This window comes from Labrus mixtus, chromosome 3 (assembly GCF_963584025.1).
Source record: "Labrus mixtus chromosome 3, fLabMix1.1, whole genome shotgun sequence".
NCBI classification, from domain to species: Eukaryota; Metazoa; Chordata; class Actinopteri; order Labriformes; family Labridae; genus Labrus; species Labrus mixtus.
Window position 1 is genome coordinate 30,431,407 of NC_083614.1, and position 27,567 is coordinate 30,458,973.

The 27,567-nt window shown below is 39.1% G+C and overlaps 2 protein-coding genes across 3 annotated transcripts; one reads left to right on the plus strand and one right to left on the minus strand.

Annotated features, from left to right (window-relative positions):
- Positions 1–211: 211 nt before the first annotated feature.
- LOC132970633 (fibronectin type III domain-containing protein 7-like) lies at positions 212–12,528 on the minus strand. Of its 2 annotated transcripts, none has more exons than XM_061034502.1 (14): positions 12,378–12,528; positions 12,211–12,226; positions 11,839–12,099; positions 10,987–11,247; positions 8,420–8,680; positions 6,951–7,214; positions 6,599–6,859; positions 6,245–6,502; positions 5,448–5,705; positions 4,946–5,200; positions 2,785–3,045; positions 2,183–2,212; positions 1,989–2,026; positions 212–1,410 (listed from the first exon to the last, which is right to left on the minus strand). In XM_061034502.1, exons 1-13 carry the CDS (start codon positions 12,429–12,431, stop codon positions 1,995–1,997), a joined length of 2,472 nt encoding a protein of 823 aa, XP_060890485.1. In that variant the 5' UTR covers positions 12,432–12,528; the 3' UTR covers positions 212–1,410; positions 1,989–1,994. The 2 variants fall into 2 exon arrangements, with proteins under 2 accessions (XP_060890485.1, XP_060890479.1); XM_061034496.1 differs by having other exon boundaries at positions 212–1,409; positions 1,992–2,026; positions 12,378–12,527.
- Positions 12,529–13,345: 817 nt separating this feature from the next.
- On the plus strand, positions 13,346–26,928 carry stxbp3 (syntaxin binding protein 3). Its single transcript, XM_061034532.1, has 19 exons — positions 13,346–13,457; positions 15,810–15,859; positions 16,049–16,130; positions 16,226–16,302; positions 16,404–16,476; positions 16,561–16,661; positions 17,053–17,198; positions 18,387–18,480; positions 18,783–18,907; positions 19,011–19,109; positions 19,200–19,257; positions 19,354–19,419; positions 21,915–21,995; positions 22,091–22,226; positions 22,981–23,087; positions 23,274–23,372; positions 25,073–25,158; positions 25,688–25,836; positions 26,256–26,928. The coding sequence occupies exons 1-19, from the start codon at positions 13,412–13,414 to the stop codon at positions 26,357–26,359; spliced, it is 1,779 nt and encodes a 592-aa protein (XP_060890515.1). The 5' UTR covers positions 13,346–13,411; the 3' UTR covers positions 26,360–26,928.
- The last annotated feature ends 639 nt before the right edge of the window (positions 26,929–27,567 follow it).

Here is a 27,567-nt window from a genome sequence, read left to right on the forward strand (position 1 = left end):
TTATACATGACACAATAATACAATAAAATAAAGTTTTTTTTTATGTTTTAAAGAAAAAACCCAGTTGAGAATTTCATGAGAAAAAAGAAACAGACAAGACGCTGGATGACTCAGCACTTTTTAGGCTCCGATAAACTCCTGACCTCCATTCATATTCTGAGAGGAAACACATTTATGTAAAAAAAAACAAAAAAACAACAAAACACAAAACTGATGTTGGGAATTTTTTATTAATTGAAATATGCATCAGGTTCATTAAACCACAGGGAGACATATTCCAGTTAAAAACATCCTTAAGAAAGTATCAGCTGTTCACCACAGGGTGACACCTGAGGAGAAACACAGCTGATACTTATCATCAGGAGGATTCCTAGTTAGGGCAAAAACTACAAGATTAGTTTTAATTTGGTCAATTCATCAAATAATAACTCCTAAGAGTCAGGCCAATATGTTCTTTACATCTTTATAAATGTATCTGGAGGGCAATGTTACTGTTTCACTTTTAGGTTTTTTGTCAATGTTTAGATCTATTCATCAATTCATGTTCATTGGACTTTCACAGATTGCTTACAGAGGAAATGAATGTTGCCTTGTTGTTTGTGGATCAAATATTTTCTCTGTAACACTTTGAATTGAGGTCACAATATTCACCATTAAGTAGCGCATATTAGCATGCTAATTACTAGCATAATAACTGCTTATTAGTCATAATTAAGCCTTTATAAGTACCTTACGCTATGTGACTATAATCTACAGATAATAGGCTGTTAACTAAGATTTTACCCTCAGTACCCTCCTAATTACCGTTTATTAATTATAATTCATGTTCAGCAACCTCCAAACTATTAATTAGGAGGTTATAGAGGGCAAACACTTAATTAATGGCCTGTTAGCTATAAATTATGGTTAGATAATAAGGTACTAATAAGCGCTTAATAATGACTGATAAGCAGCCAGTATGCTGCTAATATGAAGTAGTTAATGGTGAATATTTTATCCTTAATTTAAGTGATGTCATTTTAGCAAAACATTGTTTATGTTTATCAAATTCATAAGAAGATTTTTGTCTCAGGATACACATTTTAGGCAACACATGAATATATTCTTTTTTTCATGTCCTTGTTTTTGTCTTATTTAAATGCTTTATCGTAATAGTTGAGGGCATAGTGATGTTGGAGCTTGGCCATAATTCATGACTTTTTTTTTTTCCAGAGGCCAGTTTAAAACAAATATTTCTCATTGTTCATCATACAATCAGCGTCAAGTGTCCTTTTCAAATGGCATATCTTTTGAACAGTTCTTCTTTTATTCAGCTTAGGTTCAGTCGTATCCGATGGCTTTGTGATGATGCAGGAGCAGGAGGAGGTCAACAACAAGGGGGCGGAGTTTGAGGGCTCACTGGAGAAGAAGCTGTAAAGACAAAAACAAATCAGTCACAGTTTTCTTCGGCTTCAAAAGTCGTTGTTCACCTAAATAACACTGCACATGATAAAGCACTTTTTAATTAGTAATTAATGCAAGTTATTTTTTTTAATGGCCAGCGGAGGGAAACATCGATACACTGATTTGGGACGATGTTGTAAACAAAAATACATACGCTGTACTTTTAAATTAGTTAGAAGAAATGGTTTATCTTGAATAAAAACAACAGCTGACCTACACGTTAAATTAAGATGGAACCTGTATTGATGAGAAATGACTTTATTTTGAAATTTGGTATTCCCTTTTTCATTAACGTGAGTTTAAAATACAAATGATGTCTTGTCTATGTTGTTCTTTAAATGTTGGTATTATTAAAATATCCTCTTTCAGACCTCTTAATTGGCGCACTCCTATTAAACTAGAGGGCACAAAATAAAATAAAACCGTGACCACAAAGACGGACAAAGTCTCGCTAAATTTACAATTCTTTATACTCTCTATCTTCAAATATCGTTTACCACTAAACTAAGCTTTCAAATCAGATCAGATGTAAAATATTGACTTACATTGCATCAGTCCACACTTCTCTTCCCTCTGTAAATCACTGCAAAAGAAAAGGTTACACTGTCATTAAAAAAATCATACATTTGAAATGTTTCACTTTTATTTTTAACAGAAAGTCGTAGAAACAGTTTGCTGGTTTAACTTCAAACAGACGTTCGTATTTAAACACATTTGACGCTCAGGGTATCACACTCACCTGTGTTAATGTTGTTCCCTGCGCAGGTGACTGAAAGAGAAAGAAAAACAAGAAAGTTCAAGTCAGTCAAAATGTTGTTTTCCACAATATTAACGTTTCACAACTTAAATGTTTAACATGTTTTAACGGTTTAATCCTATCTAATCCCTCACTGTGAATATACATATATGTATATTATTTAATTTAAATGATCAATCTACACACACTTATTTATGTAAATACTGTAATTGATATCTTAATTGACCCATCTGTCACATAACTGCATTTTACTTATCATGTTACTTCAGCATCTTATGCACTATGGACTGTTTCATATTTAGTAAATGTAAATATTAGTCTTTTCTTATTATGTTTATTGTTGATATTTAATGTTGTACCTGTACATAAGAGAGCACCGTTCACCCAAGTTAAATTCCTGGTGTGTGTAAGCATACCTGGACAATAAATCTGATTCTCATTCTAATTATGAATAAAGCTGCAAATTATATTGACCCTTTTTTTTTTTTAAACTTGTAAAATTCACTTCAAAAGGAGAGTAAAAGGTGCAGAAGCAAATACATTTCCCCCTTTGAAATGAATATGAAGGCTCAGGTTCATTATACCTGAGTAGAGTCTCTGGGGGCAGAACAGGACTTTGCCGCCCTCTGCTGTGAGCGGAGCCACCACTACATTATACACGTCTCCACACTGGATGTTGCTGATGTCACAGCTGTTCTCCCCGGGAGACGCCGTGCAGGTGTAGTTGTTGCTCGTGCCCGTCATGTCTGTGACGTAGCTGTGGCCGCTTCCAGCGTTGCGCCAGTGCACCCGCAGGGAGTTACCGGCCATCCTGTAGAGCCGGACCCCTAACGGACAGCATGCACCTGAGAGAGAGAGAGAGCGAGAGAGAGAGAGAGAGAGAGAGAGAGACAGAGAGAGAGAGAGAGACAGAGAGAGAGAGAGAGAGAGAGAGAGACAGAGAGAGAGAGAGAGAGAGAGGGGGGGAGAGAGACAGGGGGAGAGAGACAGGGGGAGAGAGAGAGAGAGAGAGACAGAGAGAGAGAGAGAGAGAGAGGGGGGGAGAGAGACAGGGGGAGAGAGAGAGAGACAGAGAGAGAGACAGAGAGAGAGAGAGAGAGGGGGGGAGAGAGAGAGAGAGACAGAGAGAGAGAGAGAGAGAGAGAGGGGGAGAGAGACAGGGGGAGAGAGACAGAGAGAGAGAGAGAGAGAGAGAGAGGGAGAGAGACAGGGGGAGAGAGAGAGACAGAGAGAGAGAGAGACAGAGAGAGAGACAGAGAGAGAGAGAGAGAGAGAGAGAGAGTAAATGATGGGCTTCATGATGTTGTAGGTCTCTGTATGGATATGTATATTTCATATGTAATAATCGGTGGTGATTTTAGAGATAGTTGGGAAGATAAACTTCACTAATTCTGTGTTTTTACTGTAAATCCTCTATTTTCACTTCTCAGTACAAACAATAAAAACACACAATAAACACACAACATCATCAACAAAAACAGTCACAATCTCAACAATGAGACAGGCAAGATGCAACAAAAAATTACACATCCAACCCATGAACATACAAATAAACTCAACCTAGGTGCTGAAAACTCAAATTATTAACACAAACAAACCCTACAAGGAAAGACATCCTGTGAATTTAGTTTGAAATAAATTACAGTGCCCTCTGGTGGACACACAGTGAAATAAGCAATCTTATCTTTTTATACCTTCAACATCTGTAAATGGTAAATGGGCTCATTCACACACTGATGACAGAGGCTGCTAGTTAAAGTGACTGATCACCTTCATACACATTCATACTCGGACGACGAAGGGTTAAAGACAACGGACTCTTACCAACTGGGCCACGGCCGCCGCTTGCCACCTATCGAAGGACATAGTGTACTCTATGCCAATAACTGCAAATGTTGAATAAGCTCATACCTGCTTATACTGTATATCATTATCATTTTTATCTTTATGGTTGTTAAAATTTAAAGTTGAATACAGAAATGTGGCCTGTTAAAGACTTTATATGTGATTTTTAACACTTAAATATAATATAAATCAAGTATCTCCTCTGAAAATAACTCTGTGAGTCATGACTGTCTACAATGGGTGTAACACCCGAGTCCCACTGTCTGTGATGTTTTCAGAGTTTTCAGAGTCCTATCTTCACTTTGTTTACATCGCCCGGACGGCCGGCTGACTCCTCCCCTCGTGTATAAAAGTTGTTTAATTGAGGGACTAGAGAAAAGAAGAATAACATACTGTACTCACTGCTTAACTGTGTTTCTAGATCACGCTCATTTCAGGTAAATTTACATGCAGTGTGAAGATACGAGCAAAATAAAGATTAGCATGCTAACACAACAATGCAGCGCGAGTTGTTTTGGTTTCATGCTGGTCCTCAGGGGCGACATCTGCTGGATCAAAGCTTATAAAGCCTTTAAAGAAGTCTTATTTACATCTCTGCACATTACAAGAATCATAATGGAGAAAAGCATGAATACGAGGTAGAATATAAGTCAAATAATAAATAGGTGTTGTGTTATTTATAGTAAAATGTGTGAATAGTAAATAAATCTTGTTTGTGGATGTGTAAAAACTCTCTTAAACTCTTATTCTCATATAGATTTTAACAGATGAACTCCCGTAATGTTCATAAAAATATGAACAAAATGATTCATTTTTAATTCAAGTTGCTTTAGGTAATAAATGAAAGTTAACTCCTCCCCTCATTCCTTTATGGTCGTAGTGTAATGTGATAATACTTACTGGATGAGAAGCCCTGATAGGTGCAGTTGGACATGCGCCCGCTGTGACTGTACGCCTCCATGGTGACGGTGTAGTTTGTCCCACAGGTGATGCACCCCATGAGGCAGTGCGAGTCCTGGGTGTGGCAGCGGGCGTGGCCGCGTGGCGATGTCAGAGACGTGATGAAAGAGTGCGCCCCTTTGGCGTGAGACCAGGAGACGTTGGTAATGGCCTGAGTCACCTGATCCACGGTGAGAGTCTGCGGGCAGCACGGCTCTGGAAAAAAGATTCAGGTGTGAAAAAAAACGTCCTTTATCTGTGTGTATAGATAAAAAACTAATTATTTCTGTTTTGAGATTAAAGTAATGTGGGCGTGGTTTATACAGCAATGGCCGTTGCTGGATATTCGTCCCAAGTTTTTCAATTTTTTAATTGAATCTTGTTTTTAATGTCGTATACTTTTATTTATTTTTCTGTGTTGCTTCTTTTGCCTGAGTAAAAAGCGCTCCATCAAACCACTCACCTGTCTCCAGAGAGTCGGAGTAGCTGGGTAAACTCTGGCCCGTGGAGCTCGTTGCTATGACGCTGACTTCGTAGGCGGAGCCACAGGGCAGGCCGGTGATGTCACAGCTGTTCCCGACGGCGCTGCAGGAGTGTCTGTCGTCGTCAGCTCCGACGGCGCTCACAGTGTAAGTAGCTGCGCGGTTGTTCGACGTCCAGCTGACGGTGACGCTGGAGGCGTTTTGGGGATTCAGCATCAGATTCGTCGGCATGCAGGGAGCTCATTGGACGAAGGAAAGAAGAATGTAAAATTGTCTGAGGTTACTGAGTGTGTTCATACCTTTGATGCATTTTCCTCTGTCTTATTCTTTACACTTAAAATTGTAAAAATTGGAGTAATCCAATTTATTCTCTTCTTTTTTTTCAGATTTATTTTTTTGGGCTTTTTGTGCCTTTAATGGAGAGATAGGACAGTGGATTGAGTTGGAAATTAGAGAGAGAGAGAGAGAGAGAGAGAGTGGGGAATGACATGCGGGAAAGGAGCCACAGGTTGGATTTGAACCTGGGCCTCCCGCTTGGAGGACCATAGCCTCCGTACATGGGACATGGGCACTATGCACTGCGCCACCAGTGTGCAATCCAATTTATTCAATCACAGGGATCAAATTATTTCACGATTTGATTTTATTTCATTAAATATTCTAGCAGAAAAAAACAAGCAATAGGATATATAATTCATATATACATTTTATTTATAATCAGGATGAACAGAACTGAGGTCAAAATGCAGCTGGATACGTTTATTTAGGATTTTTTTACCTGTGTCCTTGGTGTGAGCTTTGCATGCACGGTTGCACCCGCTGATGTCATTGCAGGGTGTCACCACCACGCTGTAGGAGGAGTCGCAGCTGAGGTCAGAGAGAGCACACACGGGCGCCGTGTCGTTACACCGGATGTCCTCTGAACTGTCCACAGCCCGCGTCTCGTACAGCTCCGCCCCCCGCGAGGCCGTCCACGTGATCTCCAGAGTGTCAGTGCTCACCGCGGAGACAGATACGCCCTCTGGACAACAAGGCACTGAAAAAAAAAAAAAAACACAAAGAAATATGAGTAATATCTATAAAAATCAATCCCGTAAAGAATCTTACAACACGCCCCTCGGGAGGTACTCACAGGTGGTGTGGTTGAGAATCTCTCCCTGAGGACTGCTGCCCGCCTGGTTGAAGGCGAACACAGACATCAGGTATGTGTAGCCACACAGACAGTCGTAACTGCAGTTGTTGTTGTTGGCGGTGGTGTTGCAGATCTCCTCGCCGCCGTCCCCTCTCTTGATGAAGGCCTGATAGCCGTCAGCGTGAGCCACAGTGTCCCACGTCAGCGTGCAGTTTCCTTCTGGCGACTCCCAGAGAGCCACAGACTCTGGAGGGCAAGGGTCTGACGGTGCAGGACCACAAGGATTTGAGTCATTTACCGACAGTGTGGTAAGAGATCAGTGAAGCCTAAATCAAATCCCCTCTCTACTCACAGGTGATGAACAGGACGGGGTTTGTTGGATACCCGGGCCCAGCCTCGTTGGAAGCGGTCACCTGGATGCTGTGTACCTCTCCGCAGCTCACAGCTGACAGGATGCAGGAGCTGGACGTGCTGTTACACTCCAGGTTCCCGTCACTCGTAGCTCGGTACTCGATGGACCCGTAGACATCCTGATCCAGTTCCCAGGACACAGAGAGTCCAGCCACGTCGTTACTCATCACCATGGAGACGTTTACAGAAGCAGGTGCTGGAGGACCTGTTTGAAAATAGACAAAACTTATGATAAATTAAACATGAGTACACATGAACGCGTGGACACATCCTTCAAAATGGTGACAGACGGTAAGCAGATACAATCCTACATATGTTGTGTTTTTACTGCAAATCTGGAACCAGATTTAGCAATAGAATCTGAAAACTGATGCATCCTACATGGTGCTAACAAGCTTTAGTCCGTAGTGTTGAAAAATGAAACCAATGCCAGATGCAAAACACTGCAGTACCTGAAGTCTCCACTAGGGGCTGGCTGCAAAAGATGTGGAAGTCACATTCATTCAAAAAAAGCAGAAACAGCCATGTTTACAGCCTGGTTCAATAGAAAAAAATTGTCCTGAAAAGCTTATTGCTTTGTCGTCACACACTTTATGGGGGATGGATCTTATTATAACACATCAATTTTGATTTAATGAAGGATAATAGTTTATAATAAGGGGCGTGGCTGATCTGACTGATGAGCAGCAGTGTTATAGCTGCTCGTCAGGAGGCTTAAGACCGGCCTCAGCTCGAGCTCTTTGCCTGTTACAAGACTGATTTGAATTAGATTAGAATAGAAAACTTCTATAGAAAATTCAAGATAGAAAGAAAAATAATTAAAATCCTTTTAGAAAATATATGATTTTTACCTTTCTGTAGGAGCCTTATCATAATGACTGTCATGTTTTAGGTCTCTTTCTATTAAGCTGTTTTCACACATGCTCTTCTGAAATTGTACTTGTGGGCTGGAATGAAAAAGTCCAAGTGAAGTCAGGGTGAAAAAAATGAGCCTGTTTGAGTTCACACATGAACCTCAACCAAAAAAAATGTGGGACATTTTTCAGAAGTTTTGTGTATGTATGTATTGAAAACCAATATTGACCACCAGGTTTATGAATGAGGGGTTGTTTAAAATGTTGCAGAAAGTGCCTGTTCTATTCTCTCTGATCCTGTAACATAAGCAGTTCTACCTTTAATGACACTTCAGCACAGGAGATTAACACAAGTTACAAGCTTTTATCTTATGTCTGATAGGGGGACTGATTAAGCTGCAGAAACCACCACACCTTGTACAATTAAGGAATAGCTCTGTGAATTAAAAAGAAAGCAGCCAGCGATAGCTCTGCAATGTGAGGTCAAAGGGAAAATATAAAAGAAGTATTCAAAGAGTTAGATCAGTTCACATGTAGAGGTGTTTCAGTGCCTTACGTGTTGTCTGGTTGACGTAAAGACTTGGCTCTCCCTGTCGACCCTCCAGGTCCCAGGCGAAACCTCGGATGATGTAGAGTGAGCCGGCGTCCAGGCCAGTGATGGTGAAATTGGTGCTGGAGGTGTTGTGCTTCACGGCGCTGTTGGAGCCAAACTTGTACACGGACAGGGTGTACCGGACAGCGTGAGCGACCGGGGACAAGGACACAGAGATGCTGTCATTGCTGGGAGAGGAAGTGGACAGCTGAGGAGGGGGCAACACTGTGGAGGAGATGAAAGTGGAACAGGTTATAATAAACATGGATGCCATTTGTTAAGTTAACCCTCCTTTCCTGTTTGTTAGAGGGGAGTGAGTTTTTTCAAAAACATATGAGTGAGTGACACAGCAAGTTTTTCTAGCTGTTTGAATGCCTACTATAAAAATGTCTTATAGCTAAATATCCAAGACGGTTGATGTTTCGTAGGTGGAAGTATGCAGACCGGGTAATGTTATTGATACGGGATTTGAATGATAGTGTGCTGTCGAGGATGACACCCAGACTCTTAACCTGAGGGGAAGGGAAAACTGAGGAGCTGTCGATAGTGAGGGAGAAACTGCCAACTTTGGATAATATGGATTTAGTGCCGACGAGAAGGATCTCGGTTTTATCACTGTTTAATTTAAGGAAGTTTGAGGAGAAACAGGATTTTATTTCAGATAAACAAGAAGTGAGGGAGGAGGGTGGAAGTGTGGAGTTTGGTTTACTGGAGAGGTAAAGCTGGGCGTCATCCGCGAAGCAGTGGAAAAGTATATTGAATTTACAGAAGATATTGCCAAGGGGGAGGAGGTAGGTGATGAAGAGAAGGGGCCCCAGGACAGAGCCCTGGGGCACACCTGTAGTGACTGGGGAAGGATAGGCCCAATTTATCCTCAAATGCCCTTAAAATTTTTGAGCCTTTTGAAACAATACTTTAAGAGCACATCAATAAATAAAAAAAAGATCAGCACGGCAATCCCCACTACAAAGATCCTTTTGGAAAGTCGTTTTTGGTGGGTTAAATAATCTTCTGTTAACTTTGTTTAGCTCCTGCCTCCAAAGGTATATAGACCCTATAGCGATTAATTCCTGCAGTTAAAATGTGGCTTTTGAATCAGATGTATCATTTCACATATTTTAGATGTTCTTATGACTTTGATTGTGGTATACTTTAATGTCATTCATTAATAATATAGGTTGTAAAAAATACTAGATGTGAAGTTATCAAGTGCTAAGAATCCTACACGAGTCACGTTTCAAGTGAGTGAAGTGTCACAGCTTTGAAATAAGTCCTCATTTTTGTGTGTTGTGTCCGAAGAGTCTAAATAACTAAGTTTTTTCCAGCAGTCTCGGATTCCTCAATATCAGAACTAGTATAACAGCTTTTATTGCCAAATCCACACTTTGCTTAAGACACTATGGAAATCCCTATTTTTCTTGGTTTTGGTCAATGGTGAATGTTCCTCTTTGGTTGTGTGGCCTTAAATTCAGAAGTGAAACTTAATTTTGCTGCTCTTTGGCTTTTATTTATTAAAATTTGTGTCTTTGACATGTCACTGAAAAGTATTTATAGTACATTTCAATCTAACCTATTAGTTTAGTCTGCTTTCATTTGTCTGTCTACTCGCCGTTATATTGAATAGTGTCTGCTGATAATATGTCAACACTCATGCACTTTAACTTATGTATCACTGATTGCACAGCTCTGGACAGCTCCCTATGTCAATACTGTTCATTTACAACTCTGTTTTTGCACATTTAATCTTTCATATTTAAGACTAAAAGTAATGCTAAGTTAAATCATGGATGTATATATTCTCATTCTGTTTTGATATTTTTTGTGCTTATTTACTTTGTATTTAATATTATATTGTGTTTATTTGCTTTGAATTTCCCTCGGGATCAATAAAGTATCTATCTATCTATCTATCTATCTAATATTGTGTGTTTGGACAATCTGCTGCTGTAACGCCACAATTTCCGAATTTGGGACCAATAAAGTAATTCTATTCTATTATATTATATTTTGTGGACATACAATCAAATCAGAGGTGAATAATATCAAACAGTAAAAAAAAAACATGTTGCGACTCTCACATGTTCTTTTTGTCTCATGTGGATCAGATTTCCCCCCCCTGTGGGAGTGAAGGTGAGAGGGGACAGGGATATTCTGCAGGAAGAGGTCAATCATTGTGTTTGACATTCAAGGGTCAGGTACAGTTACCCTCCTATACAGGTGGGGGCCCTGAGGGGTCTGCTGATGCATCTATAAGACTTTCACAAACTAACATAACACTGGGTTTGACTGACAGTAATATTTGTACACATTCAGTCAGGGTGATGTATATGGTGGCTGTGCTGTAGGACAATGAGGCGGATTAAATGACTTCTCCAGGGGCGGGGGGGGGGGGGGGGGGGGCAGATGAGGAAGAACTTAAACCTGAGATCAGCTGAGCCCTCAAGAGTTATTTTTGAATTTATTTTATGTGGTTGCCAAATGATGGAGTAGAAACTGAACACAAATAATGATAACTAGAATAACAAGAGTACCTGTCTTTGCAGTCACAGTAAGAGACGGCTGGCTGCGGCCTCCGCTGTTCTCCGCCATGATGCTGAGCGTGTACTCAGTGTACGGTGTGAGGTTAGGAATCTCAGCGGGGGACGAGTACACTACGTCTTCTCTGTGGAAGCCATTGTTGTTCTGGACTCGTATGACGTATGATACTGCTCCGGTCCTCAGGCTGAACTCGGCCATCAAGGTCGTGCTGTCCTTTGGCTTCACGGTCTGAATGGGATCCGCCGTCGCAGGAGCTTCAGTAAACACAATCAGTTTAGAAAGCATTCAAGAGAATGTTAAACTGAACTCAAAATACAACTCTTTTGGCAGTGAGATGTGGGGATCCGTCTTATTACCCTCACTTTAAGTCCCATTCTGGTCATGAAAACATAAACTTTAATGTAAAGATTTTTGGAAGTGACATCAAGAATATTCTCCTTATTACTGTACCCACAAAGTTCAAGGATGAAGAAAGAGGGATAACATCAATATCTGAGAAAACCACACGATGGAAACAGTGAAAATATTTTCATTCCAATTAAGAGAGAATAACAATTGTTCCATCTTGTCCAACAAATCTAAGTGAATTATGCTCTTTTCTGGCCCTTTACATTGTTGTATAATTAGAATTTTACTATTGTGCAACGTCACAGTAACATGTCTTTAAACTGAAATTGTAATATATGTTATTTTATGGAATCCAATCTCATTTTAAAACTGTTTTTTAAACCGAATCAAACAAATACAACGATAGATTAAACAGCTTGATTTTTGACAGAAAACAAAAAAAAAACCAGTAAGTAAGCATTGTGGTTAAACAGTACATGAACGTAAGTAGAGCTTACCTGATGATGAGTCCAAAGAAGCAGAGCTCAGTGCGTTTTGGGAATTGTCCAGAGCGTCGACTGTGAAGGTGTACAACACATTCGGGGACAGAGAGTTGATGGAGCCCATCACTGTGTTCGGACCAAATGTTGCAAAGGCGATGACGCTGTTAGGTGAGCTTTTGGGGGCGACATTGATCTTGTACGAGCTGGCTCCGGTGTACCTGGTCCATCTGAGAATAACGGTCTTGGATGTTGCTGAGAACACGGTAACCTTGATATCTGATGGAAGAGATTTATAACATAATCAAAGTTTGTTGTGTTTTCATTCTCGCGGATGGACATACTGAGTTATCATATCAGATCAGTAATGTGAAAGAGAAGGTACAGTACCTGATGTGGATGCAGCCTGGAAATTTTGAAGAGAAAATATTATTAGCAGTTGGATAAATCAAAGTTACTACAAACTACTACTTGTCAGGTTATTTTCCATTACATTCTTAAAATGTTCCTCAATTAAAATGAGTTATCTGTTAAAATGAATTATTCTGTTACTGTACCTTTGAAAATATGCCCAGCAGGACAAAAAGCACCAGCCACTTTATAGCTCCCATTCTCCTCGTCTATCTCTTTAAACACTTCTGTTACTGGGTTTCTCACTCTGCAATAATGCTACAACCTCCAACTCTTGTTTTACCTTTTCTTAAACACAGCTGGTGTCCGTGCAGGCTGAAATACCTGCATCTAGCTCCTCCCACCGAGTCCAGGTAAAGTGGAGGATACAGATGCACAGTGGGTCATGGTGCAAGTTTACGAGAAGGAAAAAACTTTGTAGTTGCAGGCATGAAACTCGATATGCAAGGATGTAGTGAAGATAAGACAGAATGTGGAATTAATCGGGGTCTTGCTGGGAAATGTGACTCCCCTTACTGAAGGCATTAACCCAGATCCTTTGACACTGAGGTGTTAGAATGAATGAATGCATTTTCTTATTTCTGCTAAGACAAGAACAAAATGCTCAAAATAAAGAGGTTGAAACAAATAAGGAACTCAAATTGTGTCAGCAATTGACTGAGAATTAGTTTAATTAAAACGTTTTTTGTTAGCAATGCCTTTGTCTAATATTTCAGAAGTTTAAGAAGCTCAAAAGTTTGAATTATTATTTCACATTTGATTAAATATTTTGAGACAAGGGCTAAATCGACTCAAAAAAATTGGAATGAAGTCAAAATCCTGACTTTTTCCTAACTGTCTTAAAATGTGATTTCTTATTTTTTGACTTCCATTCAAATATTTTAAGATTGTAGGCTATCTCTCACATACTCTTGACTACAACCCTCCATAATCATGTCTTACACTAAGTATTCTCATTTCTATTATTCAGTATTTCCTTTCGTTGAATCAACTAAACTTTACACAAAAAACATCACGACAACAGCACACAGAACGATATCTAGAGGGCTTAATAACTAGCTAGCTAGGAACGCGTTAAAAACTACAAAAGCGCTCTGTCGCACACTTGTTGATGCAGATGACGTCACAGCCCGAGGACACGGGACAGGAAGAGGCGTTGAGGAATACATAAAAAAACAAGATGGCAACGGGCTCAGACTACGGGTTGCAAAGAATAGTTTGGAAAAGTAAGTTCCCTCTGTTAGAAAGTGTTTCATTTCCATGTAAAACGGCGTCGCTCTTATAAAGTTGTGTTAACTTAAAGGAGGTTTTAAGTACAGGCTCACTGTGTGTAGTGTTTGTTCCTTTGGGAGTTTACATCCGGGGACTGGTTACATTCTGTTTCATCTTTGAACGGAAGTTTACAAACGAGGATTAATTAAAATATTCATAGCCAGAGGTTAAAAACTGATGTTGTTGTTAATTACTCCTCATCAGAGTCAAGTTTAAAGAAGAAGCTGAAGCGTAGAGTCACTTTCTTACGTCACCTCAAAACATTAGCTGAAGGGCGTCCATCTAACATCAACATCACTGACACGAAGCTGCTGTCAACATGTGTTGAGTCTTAACATCCGGGTGCTGCAAGGTGCATGCAATTCTCTGCAAAACACCTGTATCATGCATCCCTAAAACAGCTGTAGATCAGAAGACCAGCTCTTATATGATGTAGGAAACAAGACAGCAGTTCTTGCAAAGTCACCATCCATTTTCATTTTAAATAATCAGAATGACATTTGAGACCTGCCTGTTTTATCTTATTTTTTATTTGTTTATTTAACCAGGCAGAATTGCTTGAGATCAAATTACCTCTTTTTCGAGCAAGGCCTGGCCAAAATGGCAGAAATATAAGACAAACTTAAAAAGAAAGCACAGACATGAGAAAAAGAGACAAATACAGTCCAGAAGGTGAAGAAGAAGAAGAAGGAGGAAGAGGAGGAGGAGGAGGAGGAGGAGGACACCACAATACACACTAAAAGAACAATTATATGATGATGATAAAATAATATGCAGTGAAACATTTACACACTCCAACATTAGCCATTAAAAAAAACTTGTGAGCCGAGTTTTAAAATCATTAATAGTGATGAGTTCCTGCAATTTGAGTGTTTTTTGAAGACAGAGGGAGCAGAGTACATGAAGGCCCATTGAGGTATCTTACTTATTTCTTACATTTCCACTTATATATATATTTTTGTAACACTACTCTTTGTTTATCCTGTCTTATCTTTATTGTCCTGATTTCATGCCTGTTGTTTCGTCTGTCAAAGCACTTTAAGAACATCTGTTTTAAAAAAAAGGTATTATTATTGTTTTTACTTTGTGAAACCAAACTCACACATTTTTAATATGGTTGTTACCATATCATGCAAATACTTATAAAATAGCTTGAACTAATTATTTGTATTTTCCTAGATAAAAAACAACAACAAATAATACCAATGAAATACCTCTTACAATATTGCAGACATTTCAATGATACTTACAAACGAAAGCAAATCAAGAACAATAACATTTCTTTTCATTTTTATTTCAAACATGTTTTAAAAATAAAATAAAAATATAAATTACAAACAAAGCAAACAGCAATCAAATTATACTTTCTGTAGTGGCTCGATTATTTTTCCTGAACCAGTCCATGTTGGAAAAAGGTGTAAGGATGAAGTTAAATAACTTATCCAGTCCTACCCCCTTTTATCTTTTTATCTTAATAAATTAATCCAAGACTAAGCTTTCAAAAATAAAGTTGAACAACACAGATAACGAAGTAACAAAAGCAACAGATATAATATATTACACACATTAATTGGTAGACGGTACAGACCTTACAACTCATATTGATTCAATTTTCCCACTGACTGTTCAATTTTATATTTAAATATGTTATTCTTGAAAATGTGTTTAAACTGTCCTAATGTTTTACATGTTTTCATTTTGTCACTGCTATTAAATTATTGCGGGTACTTCTTTCTAGTTCTACCATTAAATATTATTTTACGTTTACATGATGAGGGATTACTGATATGGAAAATGGATGCTGAAGCTTTATTAGAGCTGCATTGATAAATCTTATAGAAAGAAAATAGACGAGCGTAATGTTTATATAACTGATGAACTGTTGCCTCCTGCTTCTGACCTCTAAATCTGTCATTATTTTATGTTATTTATAGTAAAGTAAATGGAGCGTTTTGGGGTCTCTGAGAGGACTGAAGAGCATGAATAATACTCCCAGTAAAAACCTTTTGCACAATTTAGAATTTATTACTGTAAATATTATTTATCTTATTTTTACCTCATTTTATTTGATCTATTTTACCTTATCTTATTTGATCTTATTTTGGTTGTATTGCACCGTGGGACGGAGACAAACGCAATTTCGATTCCACTGTATGTCTGGCATATTTTGGAATTGACAATAAAGTTGACTTTGACTATTTTCATTCATTTTTTTCAGCTGATTTGCACATAAGCACTGATTTTGTTTTTGTCTCTGCTTTCAGTCAGTGTTGTTTGTAATGAGTCATTCTCTGTTTTTCTTACAGAGATAAAGGAAACTATTATCGCAGACTGCAGGAAATCTGAAGTATGGAAGGTAGGAAAACCCTCCATGTTCTCATACCGAGTCCCGACATTATAAGAACAGACCGCCTCCATGATACTGAGCAAAAAGTGATTTATTCTGTGACTGAAAACAGAAAAGTTATTTATTTCCAGTGCTGCTTCTTTACAGTACAGTGCTACATATTGTATTTAATGGATGACTTATTGACCCTCTTCACAGATTTTGATTCTGGACGCCTTCACCACCAAGCTTCTCTCATCATGCTGCAAAATGTCCGACCTACTGGCAGAGAAAATCACAAGTAATCTCACTACTTAATCCTGTTTATAGACATAACCTACTCTGTGTATAGATGTCTGGAGCTGCTCTGTTGAACTGCACGTTTTGCTTCTTTAGTTGTGGAGGACCTGTACAAAAGCCGAGAGCCTGTTCCAGACATGAAGGCCATCTACTTCATGTCACCGACCGCTCAGGTCAGCTGAATATCCCGTCGACAAGAATGCTACTTTTGGTTTCAGGTTTTTCTGCCAAGCTCTGCTGAAGTAACTTAAATGCATTATATTTCCTTTCACAGTGTGTGGACGCCTTTATCGCTGACTTCAAGACCAAACCCAAATATAAAGCAGCCTATGTTTATTTCACTGACTGTAAGTATTAAAATACATTTTACAAGACCTAATTAATCACCTCAAACAGATTAAATAAAACCTTTTGTTTTTTTTCAATCCCAGACTGTCCTGATGACCTCTTCAACAATATGAAGCGGCACTGTGCAAAGTACATACGCGTCTGTAAGGAAATCAACATGTCCTTCATGCCACACGAGGCACAAGTGAGTGTTAGCACAGTGTGTTCTTTTGTAATCCTCCATTTCCCCTTTTCTCTCCGTGTTACTTGTTAACTGAGGGAAACTTTACTCAGTGATTTATGTCGTGTTGCTTCTAGGAGGAGGGGCTTGGACTGATTTTTGTATGGGTGTTGGCTGCTTTAATCTATGATGTAATGGCTTAACAAGATTTGTAAAACCAGAGAAACTTTGGAAATTGTGTTTTATTTTGAAAAACACAATTTGCCCCAGATTCTCATGAAAAAAAAAAAAATATATATATTAAAAAAAAGTAAATTATCGCTCCGATTTATTTAGTCAATATCCAGGTGTACAGAAGTTAAATATATATAAAGATCCACATGCCTTTTTACACTGTTCTTTGAAATGCTTTCAGGTGTTCACCTGTGATAATCCGGGGGCTTTCCGAAGCCTCTACAGCCCCAAGAGTCAGGACAAAATGAAGACACTGGAGACGCTCGCAAACCAGCTCGTCACGCTCTGCGCCACGTTGGACGAGTACCCGGGGGTCAGATACAAGAAGTAAGCCACAGAGATTTGGTTTCTCCGCCTTACAACACCACCTCAACCTTCAAAGCAGAGGGAGAGATTTTATGGGAAGAGCTTGGGCACAAATCTTAGACTTTGTTACCCAACTCTGCCAGGAAATAAGTGAACAAACAAAAACTCAGTTATGGACACTAACGTAATTTGCCCTAGTTAAGCTTATTTAGACAGAAACACAGGCAATAGCAGTGTACATCTGTTCTGTTCTTACATCAGAATCAGAATCAGAATCAGAATCGGGGTTTTATTGCCAAGTACATTTACACATACAAGGAATTTGACTTGGTGTATTGGTGCTAAACAATTAACAGGGAAATAAAGCAGAACTAGCAACAACTTAAATAATACAGTATAAGAAGATATTACAATATATAAAATAGAATTTAAAAATGTAAAATATAAAAAACACAATGTACAAAAGGTGAAATGTAGAAAAAAAAAATCTTAGTGTGTGTACCTACTCACAGAGTGTAGTAGTATTGTATTTTTACTTCATTATACTGTACACAAAAAGAAAAAACACAAACAAATGAAAAGTCTTAAATTAGATCATATGAAATAAAAAGACAAATGGATGAGCCAAAGTAAAAAAAAAAAAAAACATTAAAGGTATTTCTTCTAACTTCTGTGATGTTTGTATGTAAGAAGTGGGAAAAGCCTGTGATTTAAAACCCGGAGCTAACATGAAGAGACTTCTCCAGTATTCTTTCTAATGGCCAGCAGGGGGCGACTGTCTGAGAATGACCCCCCCCCCACCCTTTTATTGGATTAATTAACTCAGGAAACATTTCCTTAATGCGTTAACGGTCTTAATCGATGTTCTTTTATCATTTACAGCTAGCGGTATATATCAGTAAAAATTGACTGTAAACGTAATGCTAAAAGGTGTGGCTGTTTGTCATTTGAAAAGATGCTACCACAGGAACGTGTGCATCAGAATGGAGGTGGTTTGGTCCATATGCAGCTTGTCATCCTCATGTGGTCACTTTAAGTTTCAGGAAAGCAAGACGGCCATGTCTGAAAGGATAAATGTAATGCTTCTGAAGAGGGTCGATCTCAAAGCAATGGATGACGTCACAATGACTCCTCTTCTTTTACACACTCAATGTGTATTACATTGACTCTTATGTGCGACTCATGGAATTCAACTTCTATCATAACTAGAGACGGCAACATGGAGAACGCCAAGACCCTGGCAGAGCTGGTGGACAACAAGCTGGTCAGCCACTACGACATGGATGATGGTGGCAAGAAGAAGGTGAGACAGACCGCAGCTGAACAAAGGATGTTGACAGATTAAACACGCTCTTAGCCCGGGGGGGGGGGGGGGTAAATGGGAACCTGGAAATACAGGATCATATTTGTTTTGTATGGACAACATGAAGTAGAACATTAGACAGAAAAAGAAAAATACTTCCTCTTGCCTCAAGCGGAAATGTGAAAAGGCCAAAATGTTACCAGTGGTTGCTAAGCAGCAGAGGATGTCCCTGTTTTCCAATAACCATGATTTCCCCTCCTCCTAAAATTCAGTGTTTAAGTTGATATTTTTCCCATTATTAGGGAAAGACCCAGGCCCAGCTGTTGATAGTGGAGAGAGGCTTTGACCCCGTCAGCCCCATCCTGCATGAGCTGACCTACCAGGCCATGGCTTACGATCTTATTGATATCCAGGACAACATCTACAAGTAATTCAATCTTTACCGTCTACACTAAATTCACACACACGCATTGCATACTTACTCCACCAATTGTAGCTGAAATGAATGATCTGCCTCTTTCTGCGTCCAGGTACAAGGGTAAAGATGGCTCTGAGAAGCAGGCCATGCTGAATGAAGAGGACATGCTCTGGGTCGAGCTGAGGCACAAGCACATCGCCGACGTCTCAGCGTGAGTGTGAAAGGTCTCAGGGGTTAAAGGTGACTTATTCCCGTCTTCTTCACTGCAACCTTAAAACCATTTCTTTCCCTCTCACAACAGAGAAATCCCAAAGATGGTGAAGGAAATATCCGCCAGCAAGAAACAGCCAGATGGGAAGGTACAGAGCTGAGGTGTCTTTGCGGTGTCTTCCCTAAAATCTCTTTTATTTGAAACTCATCGTAACAAAACGTTTCTTTTTTTTCCCCCCCTCCAGATCACGATAAGCAATCTGGCTCAAATGATGAAGAAGATGCCGTCTTTCCGTAAACAACTGACAGAGGTATGCAGCACCTGAATGAACCAAACCACCAGTGAAGCATGTTGTGGGCACAGCTGATCAGAGTGGGGTTTCTGTCTGAACTGCAAAGTCGACAAACTCATAAAAACATCATCTGTGTTTCCTAAAGACATTTTATCTCCCAATGTTTCGAACCTAAACCAACATTAAACTGTGTTAAACTGAACTGCTACTTTAAGTGGTCTAAATGAGAACTGCTGTGAGGATTTTTGAGGAACTGGAGTTTAGTTACTTCCCGAGAAACGGAGCAGATTTTTATTTTCACGTGTGATTGTAACACACTAAGGTGCTCCTTCTATTTTAATCACTTTATACAATATAACATTACTGTATTGTCTCCCAGGGGGAAATTTGTTCTCACAGCTTTGCCTAGTTGGTACACAGGTATACATATATGATGACATAGCACGGGAAGAGACATAAAAACAACAGGAAGAAACACATAGACGATGAAAGAGGCCCATCAGCGTGGAAGCTTATTAAGAGCTTCAATATCAAATCAAATCAAACTTTATTTATAAAGCACCTTTCAGACAAATTAAATTGCAGTTCAAAGTGCTTTATAAGAGTGCAGAAAAGATATTGACGAAAAAGTAGTTTATAAAATCATCGAGAGACTAATGCACACCAATAAGAATTTAAAAAATATGTATGAAAATGAAAAAATTAAATACGACACATAAAAGCAACAAGATATTAAAATTAATACATAGGAGAAGAATATTTAAAATTGTAGTAGGATAATAACCACAGACGTGACCAATAACCACAGACGTGACCAACCGAAGAAGCAAGCGGTGCTGTCGTAGCAGAGCAGGCGCCGTAGCTTATTGTCTAAAATGCTAACTCACTTGTTAGCTACGATAAGTCTTACCGAGTATTTTTTAGGCCAAATTCTCCACACAAGTACAGCTAACCATCCTATCTCTAGACGTTAAAGGTCCCATATTATGCTTTTTCTGGTTTTATATGCTCTTTGGTGTGTTTTCCAAGTGTCCTGTGCATGTTTAGTCACATCTATTTGCAAAAACTCAAAGTCTGTGGAAACGCTGCTTCTCCTACGTCCTCCTGTTAGCTGTAGCATTAGCTGCACGTAACGCTCGGTTCTAGCCCCCCTCGAAAAAAATTTGCCAGTGTGACGTCTTGTCAGTGTGAGATCACTGCTCTAAGCCCATTGGCTCGTTGTGGCAATCCCAGCAGCTCATGTTGCACGCCCGTTAACTTCTGTAGCACGCCCACGATATGCCGTAGCCTGCGGTAGCACAGTAGTGCTAAGGTGCTAATGTTTATGCTCCCCTCGGAGCCAAAGTGGCTGAGCGACTGACCAATTACAGCAGAGCCGACAGGCCGACCAATCAGATCAGACTTGGCACACGTGGGGACTCTGAATGTGGGCACTTCAAAGCCTTAGAGAGAGAGTCAGAAGCGAGCCGGTGCATGGAGCGGCAGTTCATGAAAACAGACACTTTTTTAGAACTTTATCTATTGTGAACATACTTTAGTAGGTACATAGATTAAATATATGAACCCCAAAAAGGGCATAATATGACCTCTTTAAATGCAAAAAGTAAGATATGAAAATTGAACTCGGTGCATTGGCAGCTATTTTTACTCTTTCTAAGTTAATCACGGCCTTATTTTTGGATTCATTCACACTTCCTTTAAAAATTAGGGAAGCAAGCCCTCCCCATACTTTTCAACGACTTCCCCCGTAGTCTTTAGCTATCGACGCATTTCTCGATAACAGGCTTTGCACGGTACTGATGTACTGCTGCAGTTCACCTCAGATGAGTTTTTATCTCTTCTATGCTCTCTTAGTTTTTAACTTTGTTACTATAAGTAAGTGAGTTTTATTTGACCTTGTGTTTTTTTTTTAACCTTCACTTTGACTGTCTTTATCGAATAGATTGTATACCTCCATGTTTTCATTTAAGTTCTATTTTTTTGTACCTTTTCCTTTTTTACTGTTTTTATCAACCAAAATAATACCAGAACATTTAACATAGTTACACTTTTCAAGAGTGAAATCAGGATCACATGAGATATTGACCTTTATATCCCAAGACACAACAGATAAAACACATAAAATAAAACAATATATATATATATAATTGAATAAATATAGAAACATGTACATTAATGTCCCTTTTTTACTGTTTTGACCATCATGTTTTTCTCTCCATTGGACCATAAGCACACACATTCCTTCTTCCTTTCCTTAGGGGCAGCCAACATGCTGCTGACTCAGGAGTAAACAGAACACATTTTGTGCTTCCCATGTGTAATTATGGACCTAATGTATTATTATGTTCTGGTTGAGTGTGGTGCCTTCAAAGCCTAGCATCACGTGGGGTTTACTTCATCATGTTAATGCAGCAAGGCCACACGTTAAGGCTGCTCTGATACGTGTGTTTTATTTAGTAACAATACTCATACTCGTTTCTGTTCCTTTGCTTCTCTCTCCTTTAATATCCTAGAAAACAGTTCACCTGCAGCTGGCTGAGGACTGCATGAAGCATTACTCGAACAATGTGGAGAAACTCTGCAAAGCTGAACAGGTGTGTCTGTGCTCCGTCGTCTGTTTGGGGGGGAAAAACAGCTAAAACATTCCCTTTAATTTTCCCGACTGAAACGACTGCCTGTGTCTCTGTAGGATCTTGCCGTTGGGGCAGACTTGGAAGGGGTTAAGGTGAAAGATCCCATGAGGACCCTGCTCCCCGTGCTGCTCCACCCGTACAACATCCATGACAAGATCCGAGCTGTGCTGCTCTACATCTTCAGCCTGAATGGTACATCAGTCTTCTCCTGCACAACACTGGACCTCCTTCTCTGTCTGTCAGGGACTTTTGTGACCCAGAATAGAACAGAAAGTCTTTGCTTGACTTCACAGAACTAACAAACAGAAATATCCCAAAGCATATTTATAAGTCATGTGTTGAGGCCAGAGTTTGTATCTCCTTTCCAAATATATTTAAGAGATAATGTTACACCAATTAAATACCATTAAATTCACCTACAACCCATTTTTATTTCTTAATCGTAATTTAAAGGCTTTATATGTGATTTTTTCATCCAGCAGATGTCACCCTTGAGCACCAGCATGAAACCAAAACAACTTGCGCTGCATTGTTGTGTTAGCATGCTAATGCTAGCGATCTTTATTATGCTCGTATCTTCACACTGCATGTAAATTTACCTGAAATGAGCGTGATCTAGAAACACAGTTAAGCAGTGAGTACAGTATGTTATTCTTCTTTTCTCTAGTCCCTCAATTAAACAACTTTTATACACGAGGGGAGGAGTCAGCCGGCCGTCCGGGCGATGTAAACAAAGTGAAGATAGGACTCTGAAAACATCACAGACAGTGGGACTCGGGTGTTACACCCATTGTAGACAGTCATGACTCACAGAGTTATTTTCAGAGGATATACTTGATTTATATTATATTGAAGTGTGAAAAATCACATATAAAGCCTGTAAGAATGAACTTGATTAGGTTTTTCACACTGATTTTTTGATTATTTGTTTGGTGTGTGTGAACAGGAACAACAGACGAGAACTTAAACAAACTCATCCAGCACGTAAAGATCGAGGACAAACAAGAGTTCATCCTGAACTGGAAGGAACTAGGGGTCCCTATCATCACATCGGTATGTTCAGAAGACATTTGTAAACAAGACGGATCGATGATTTAATTGCAAGTAGGACTAAGTAGAGGAATGGGAATGTAGATTACCCTACGCTCAGGGTTTCTTGCTTTGCTCTTTTAACTCTTCAGTCTCGTCTTTCAGTCTCAACTGAATCCTGCTTATTGTGTCTTCTACTTTTGTTTCTAGCCTAGTTTCTTTTCTCGAAAACCGTCCAGGAAGGATCGTTCCCAAGAGGAGAAGTACAACCTCTCCAGGTGGACTCCGGTTATAAAAGACGTGATGGAGGTCAGTGTTGCAGATATTGTTTCTGTATTTATTTTTGATAACTCTTTCAAGATGACTTTTTTTATTTTTTCGCTTTGCTAAACAGAAAGTTTAGACGCAGTGGATAGCAACATTTAAAAAGCATAGTAACTCTGGGTTAAAGCATGTTGCTGCAGTTTGGAAGCAGCTGTTACAGATAGTTTGTAGGATAAAGAAGAAAAGACAGGAAGCATCAGCATGAACATACGTTATGTACACATAGCTCGATCTAGGTTACTGTGCTAACTCAGTCCCTCTCTGAAAGGAGAACAGAACCGTGAAACCACCATGAAAGGAGGTTATCAGATTCAGGTCATCTGATAAGTCAGTGTCACGTATATGTTTGTGTTGCTCTATACTGCTTCATACATTTAAAAAAAGGCATCATCGATAAGGAACAATAAAGCAGCACTTTTGTGTTAAACCTTGGGGAGGGTCTTTCTGTTGCTGCATCATGCTCATGCACTGATCATCAGATGTTTTTTTATTGTGATAGGTTAAAAGGGAGCTGTTTAAGAGGTTATTACTGTAACGTGAGATTACGGTAAAAGAAAAGAGGTCAGTGTCACGTTAACATTTGACTCAGGACTCAGATTTATCTTTTCACTCGGCCTCATTGTTCAGTTTGCTTGAAGCCTTTTTTTATTCAGCTGAGTAATCTGAGCAGTAAGCCAAATAACGTAGAGGAAATAAATCAGTTCTGTTGTAATCATGTAAAGCCCGGCTGATTAGTCATAAAGAGAGGCAGAGTGACTCAAACATCTTTTGGTTATGATAAGAGATAATGCCCCCTGACTGAATCTAAGTGTTTTTTTTTATTCCAAAGGTAATTTCTGTTTGTAGAAATAAAAACTGCAGTTGGTAGGGCTCAAGGTTTTTGAATGGGATGTTTTTGTATTGTCATTTTAATATAAAAAATAGGTTGGTAAAATAACAGATCTGAAACAATATGTTTTTTTTTTCTTCTTCTTTCCTGTTATAACCTGAGAAGTAATTTCTGAGAAACCCTCACTACAACATCACCTGGTTTCCCATAAACCTTACTGAACAGTTTCCTTCCTTCAGCCGGAAACAGCCTCGTTTTTCATGCACCATTACTTTTAGTACTTGAAGTCAATTGAAGACAATCTTCTCATTTAAAACAATGTGTGTATTTGTCTCAAGCTGTCAAAGCTGTTGAGCCCCATCAGTGAAAAACTCATAATTAAAATGTTTATAAATAGACTGAGATTGTTTCCCCATCTCCAGCTGTGTTCAATCGTCAGTCCCACCTAATGCATATTGTGTGCTTTCTCCGTGGTCCAAGATTTAGGAATGCTTTTGGAGTCTGTTTATTGGTCACATAGGGACCCTCTCCAATTTTAGTCGTTTCACAGACTATAGAAGTGAAAAGTAAAAAACCTTTGTTCCATCCTGTGTATCATCTCCACCTTGAATCAGGACCCATGTTTGAAAGGAAAGATAACCTCGGTATCAGATGTTGGCTTGTTGGTCAGGCAGAATATTTATTTTACTTGTGAAGTGACAAATGAGCTATAGAACTCCAAAACTGTCGGTTTTACCCGTTTATTACATTTCTGTAAGAAGGAAACTTCATATAAGTACAATACTGATATGTATGATATTGCTTTCTACACACTTGTCTCTGTAGCTGATAGATTAATGTAACGTGTTGCTTTCAGGATGCTGTGGAGAACAAACTGGACACCAGAGAATGGCCGCATCAGTCCGAGTGTCCTGCTGCCTGGAACGGCTCGGGGGCGGTCAGGTACAGTCCATGTTTTTTTTTTGGTTTTTTTTATCCCACCTGAACCGGGTCGATAGTGTCTGTAAATAATAATGAGTTCAGTTAGAAACAGACTCATCTAGCTCTTCTGTAGAGTTGATCTTAATATCTAACTCAATGTCAAAACTAAAAACACTGTTTCCATGTTTCCAAAAGTTACATATATTTACTGTACAAAGGTTTAAACATTTCTTCATACCATCAAATACTCAGCAGTGATATGTGGTTGACTTTTTCAGCTGAAGAACATGAAACCATCTTAGTGACTTGTTGTTTTTACAGACAGGCAGACAGTAAAAGAGTGATTATGTAGCGCCCTCTGGTGACATACTATGGCACTGCTTCCAGTCCCATCTGTGGCTGTTTACCATGAGAAGGATCTGGGTCTGTTTTTGGAGTGACTGTCAGTCACCAGGATGTTTTTTTTTGTTTATTTCACCCTTTGGGCCTACTGCTCCCACCTCCACAATGTGTCTCATTTAATGTCTGTTGTTAATCCTCTGATTCACAGCGCCCGTCAGAAGCACAAAGCTAGTTCTCAGGATGATCGGCGGACGGGCTCGCGACTCATCATCTTCGTTCTGGGGGGAATGTGTTTCTCTGAGATGCGCTCTGCCTACGAGGTCACGCAGGCTGTGAAATCCTGCGAGGTCATAATAGGTAAGTACCAAAGAATTGTTAAGGATTAAATCACCTTTTTTCCTCTTGACTTGAATGGCTGTTTTTTTTTCAGCACGCAGGCTTTAATCCATTCTTCCTGAAGGGAAGTTTGTAAAACTAAAGCGGATGGATAATAGTGATTTCTTTAGATCTTTTTCAGATACACAAATAGTTCTGGAGAGTCAAAAGTTGGTTGAGAACAGCCAATAGGAAACATAAATGGCTTTGTTAGCTTTCTAACCAATGCTGTCTCTGTAAACTGTTATTACTATGTGATGCTAAATACACAGAAAGAAAACGCTGCAGTATAATTGGTTGAGGCTGTAAAATCAAGTTGTATATCACAAAAATAAACAGAATTTTCAAAGGCTTTTATTTTCTAATATTTGATCAAATGGTATTTCATTCTTTGCTTGCAGGGTCTTCTCACATTTTGACCCCAAGCAGTCTCCTGGAGGACATCAAGGCTCTGAGCAAAGGCCCCATGGAGACTTTCACGATCGACGAAAGGAGCACCGCCTGAGTCGTTTGGCTCTGATACAAACTTGTCCCTCTACATCTCGTATTCCTCCGCACACTGCACTCATCTCGACTTCCTAAGAGGGAGACTGAAGGGAATCTATCATATGCTTATTCTTTATCTGTAATGCTCTTTTCAGATCTGGTGCACATTTCCAGCAGGTATGAGGGCATCTTTTCTTTTAATTGGGTCATTTCAGAACGCTTCTTCTTGACGAAATAAGGAAGGCTTTGAATTAAGTAGAAGGGAATTTACCTTCTCCCAATATGAACAGTACAAGTACACATTTTCTAATCTGCATGTCTGTGTTTGCCTTTGTCCATAAAAGTAATAACTTGTTTTGTTTCATGTTAAAAGACCTCTGCTAATCTGAGACAGAGAGATGGAGGAGTGTCAAGAAAACTTAATGTATATATACTGTATGTAAGCACTGATGCCCTGCTGTGTTATTCAGACCTTTCTGGTCACTGTTTATAAACACTTAATATAATTTTGAAGTGTGTTTTTAACAAAGAGTAAGTACCTTTTTTCTTGCATTGAACAACTGACTAATAAACGGATGAATTGGTTAATTTCCTGTCTGGGTTCTAATTATAGTTCACATAGTTTATGCAGAAAAAAAGAATTTGTTCACAGAAAATGTAATGATATTTGTGACACCTCCTATGGCTACATACAGGAACATACTGTAGGCTGAACCAGGTTCTGCAGTGTCAGTTACAGGAAAAAAAAGCATCAAGTGACATAAGACACACACACACTCAGGTTGATCCTGCTCCAATGACCCCTTATAGAGAAACTCTTAGAATGAACAAGGATAACCAGGCTCCCAGACAATGACCTACTTTAATGAACTAACCTATAGGCTATAATAATGATCCCACTCTGCCTTTAGTCTGTTAGGCGGTGCTTGGAAATAAGTATACACACATTGGGTTTTGTTGCCCTCATTTTGATACTGTTGTGAAACTTTTTTGTTTATTTTGTGAATGCATCACTTTGAATTTCTTAAAAGTCAGCATGGCATCAATCAAACAATCTCCTAGTTTAAGGGAATAAAAACTACAATTCTTTTTTATTATGTTTAATTCTGTTTAAAGCTGAATTAAGTAGATCTGAATAATTAAACCCTTCAAGTATGTGACATACCTGGTATATGTAATTTTTAACCTTTAATAAGGCCCTTAAATCCCTAAACACTGAAAAAAACA

What these genes read in the sequence shown, in the direction of transcription:
- stxbp3 (XM_061034532.1), top strand. Translation starts at nt 13,412, where the DNA reads ATGGCAACGGGCTCAGACTACGGGTTGCAAAGAATAGTTTGGAAAA. An exon ending in ATGATGGTGGCAAGAAGAAG is followed by an intron (nt 18,481 to 18,782) that starts GTGAGACAGACC and finishes TCCCATTATTAG; the next exon opens with GGAAAGACCCAGGCCCAGCT. An exon ending in TTATAAAAGACGTGATGGAG is followed by an intron (nt 23,373 to 25,072) that starts GTCAGTGTTGCA and finishes TGTTGCTTTCAG; the next exon opens with GATGCTGTGGAGAACAAACT.
- LOC132970633 (XM_061034502.1), bottom strand. Translation starts at nt 12,431, where the DNA reads ATGGGAGCTATAAAGTGGCTGGTGCTTTTTGTCCTGCTGGGCATATTT. An exon ending in TTACGTCAACCAGACAACAC is followed by an intron (nt 7,215 to 8,419) that starts GTAAGGCACTGA and finishes ATTTTCAAACAG; the next exon opens with GTCCTCCAGCACCTGCTTCT. An exon ending in CCCCGTCCTGTTCATCACCT is followed by an intron (nt 6,860 to 6,950) that starts GTGAGTAGAGAG and finishes CTGCACCGTCAG; the next exon opens with ACCCTTGCCCTCCAGAGTCT.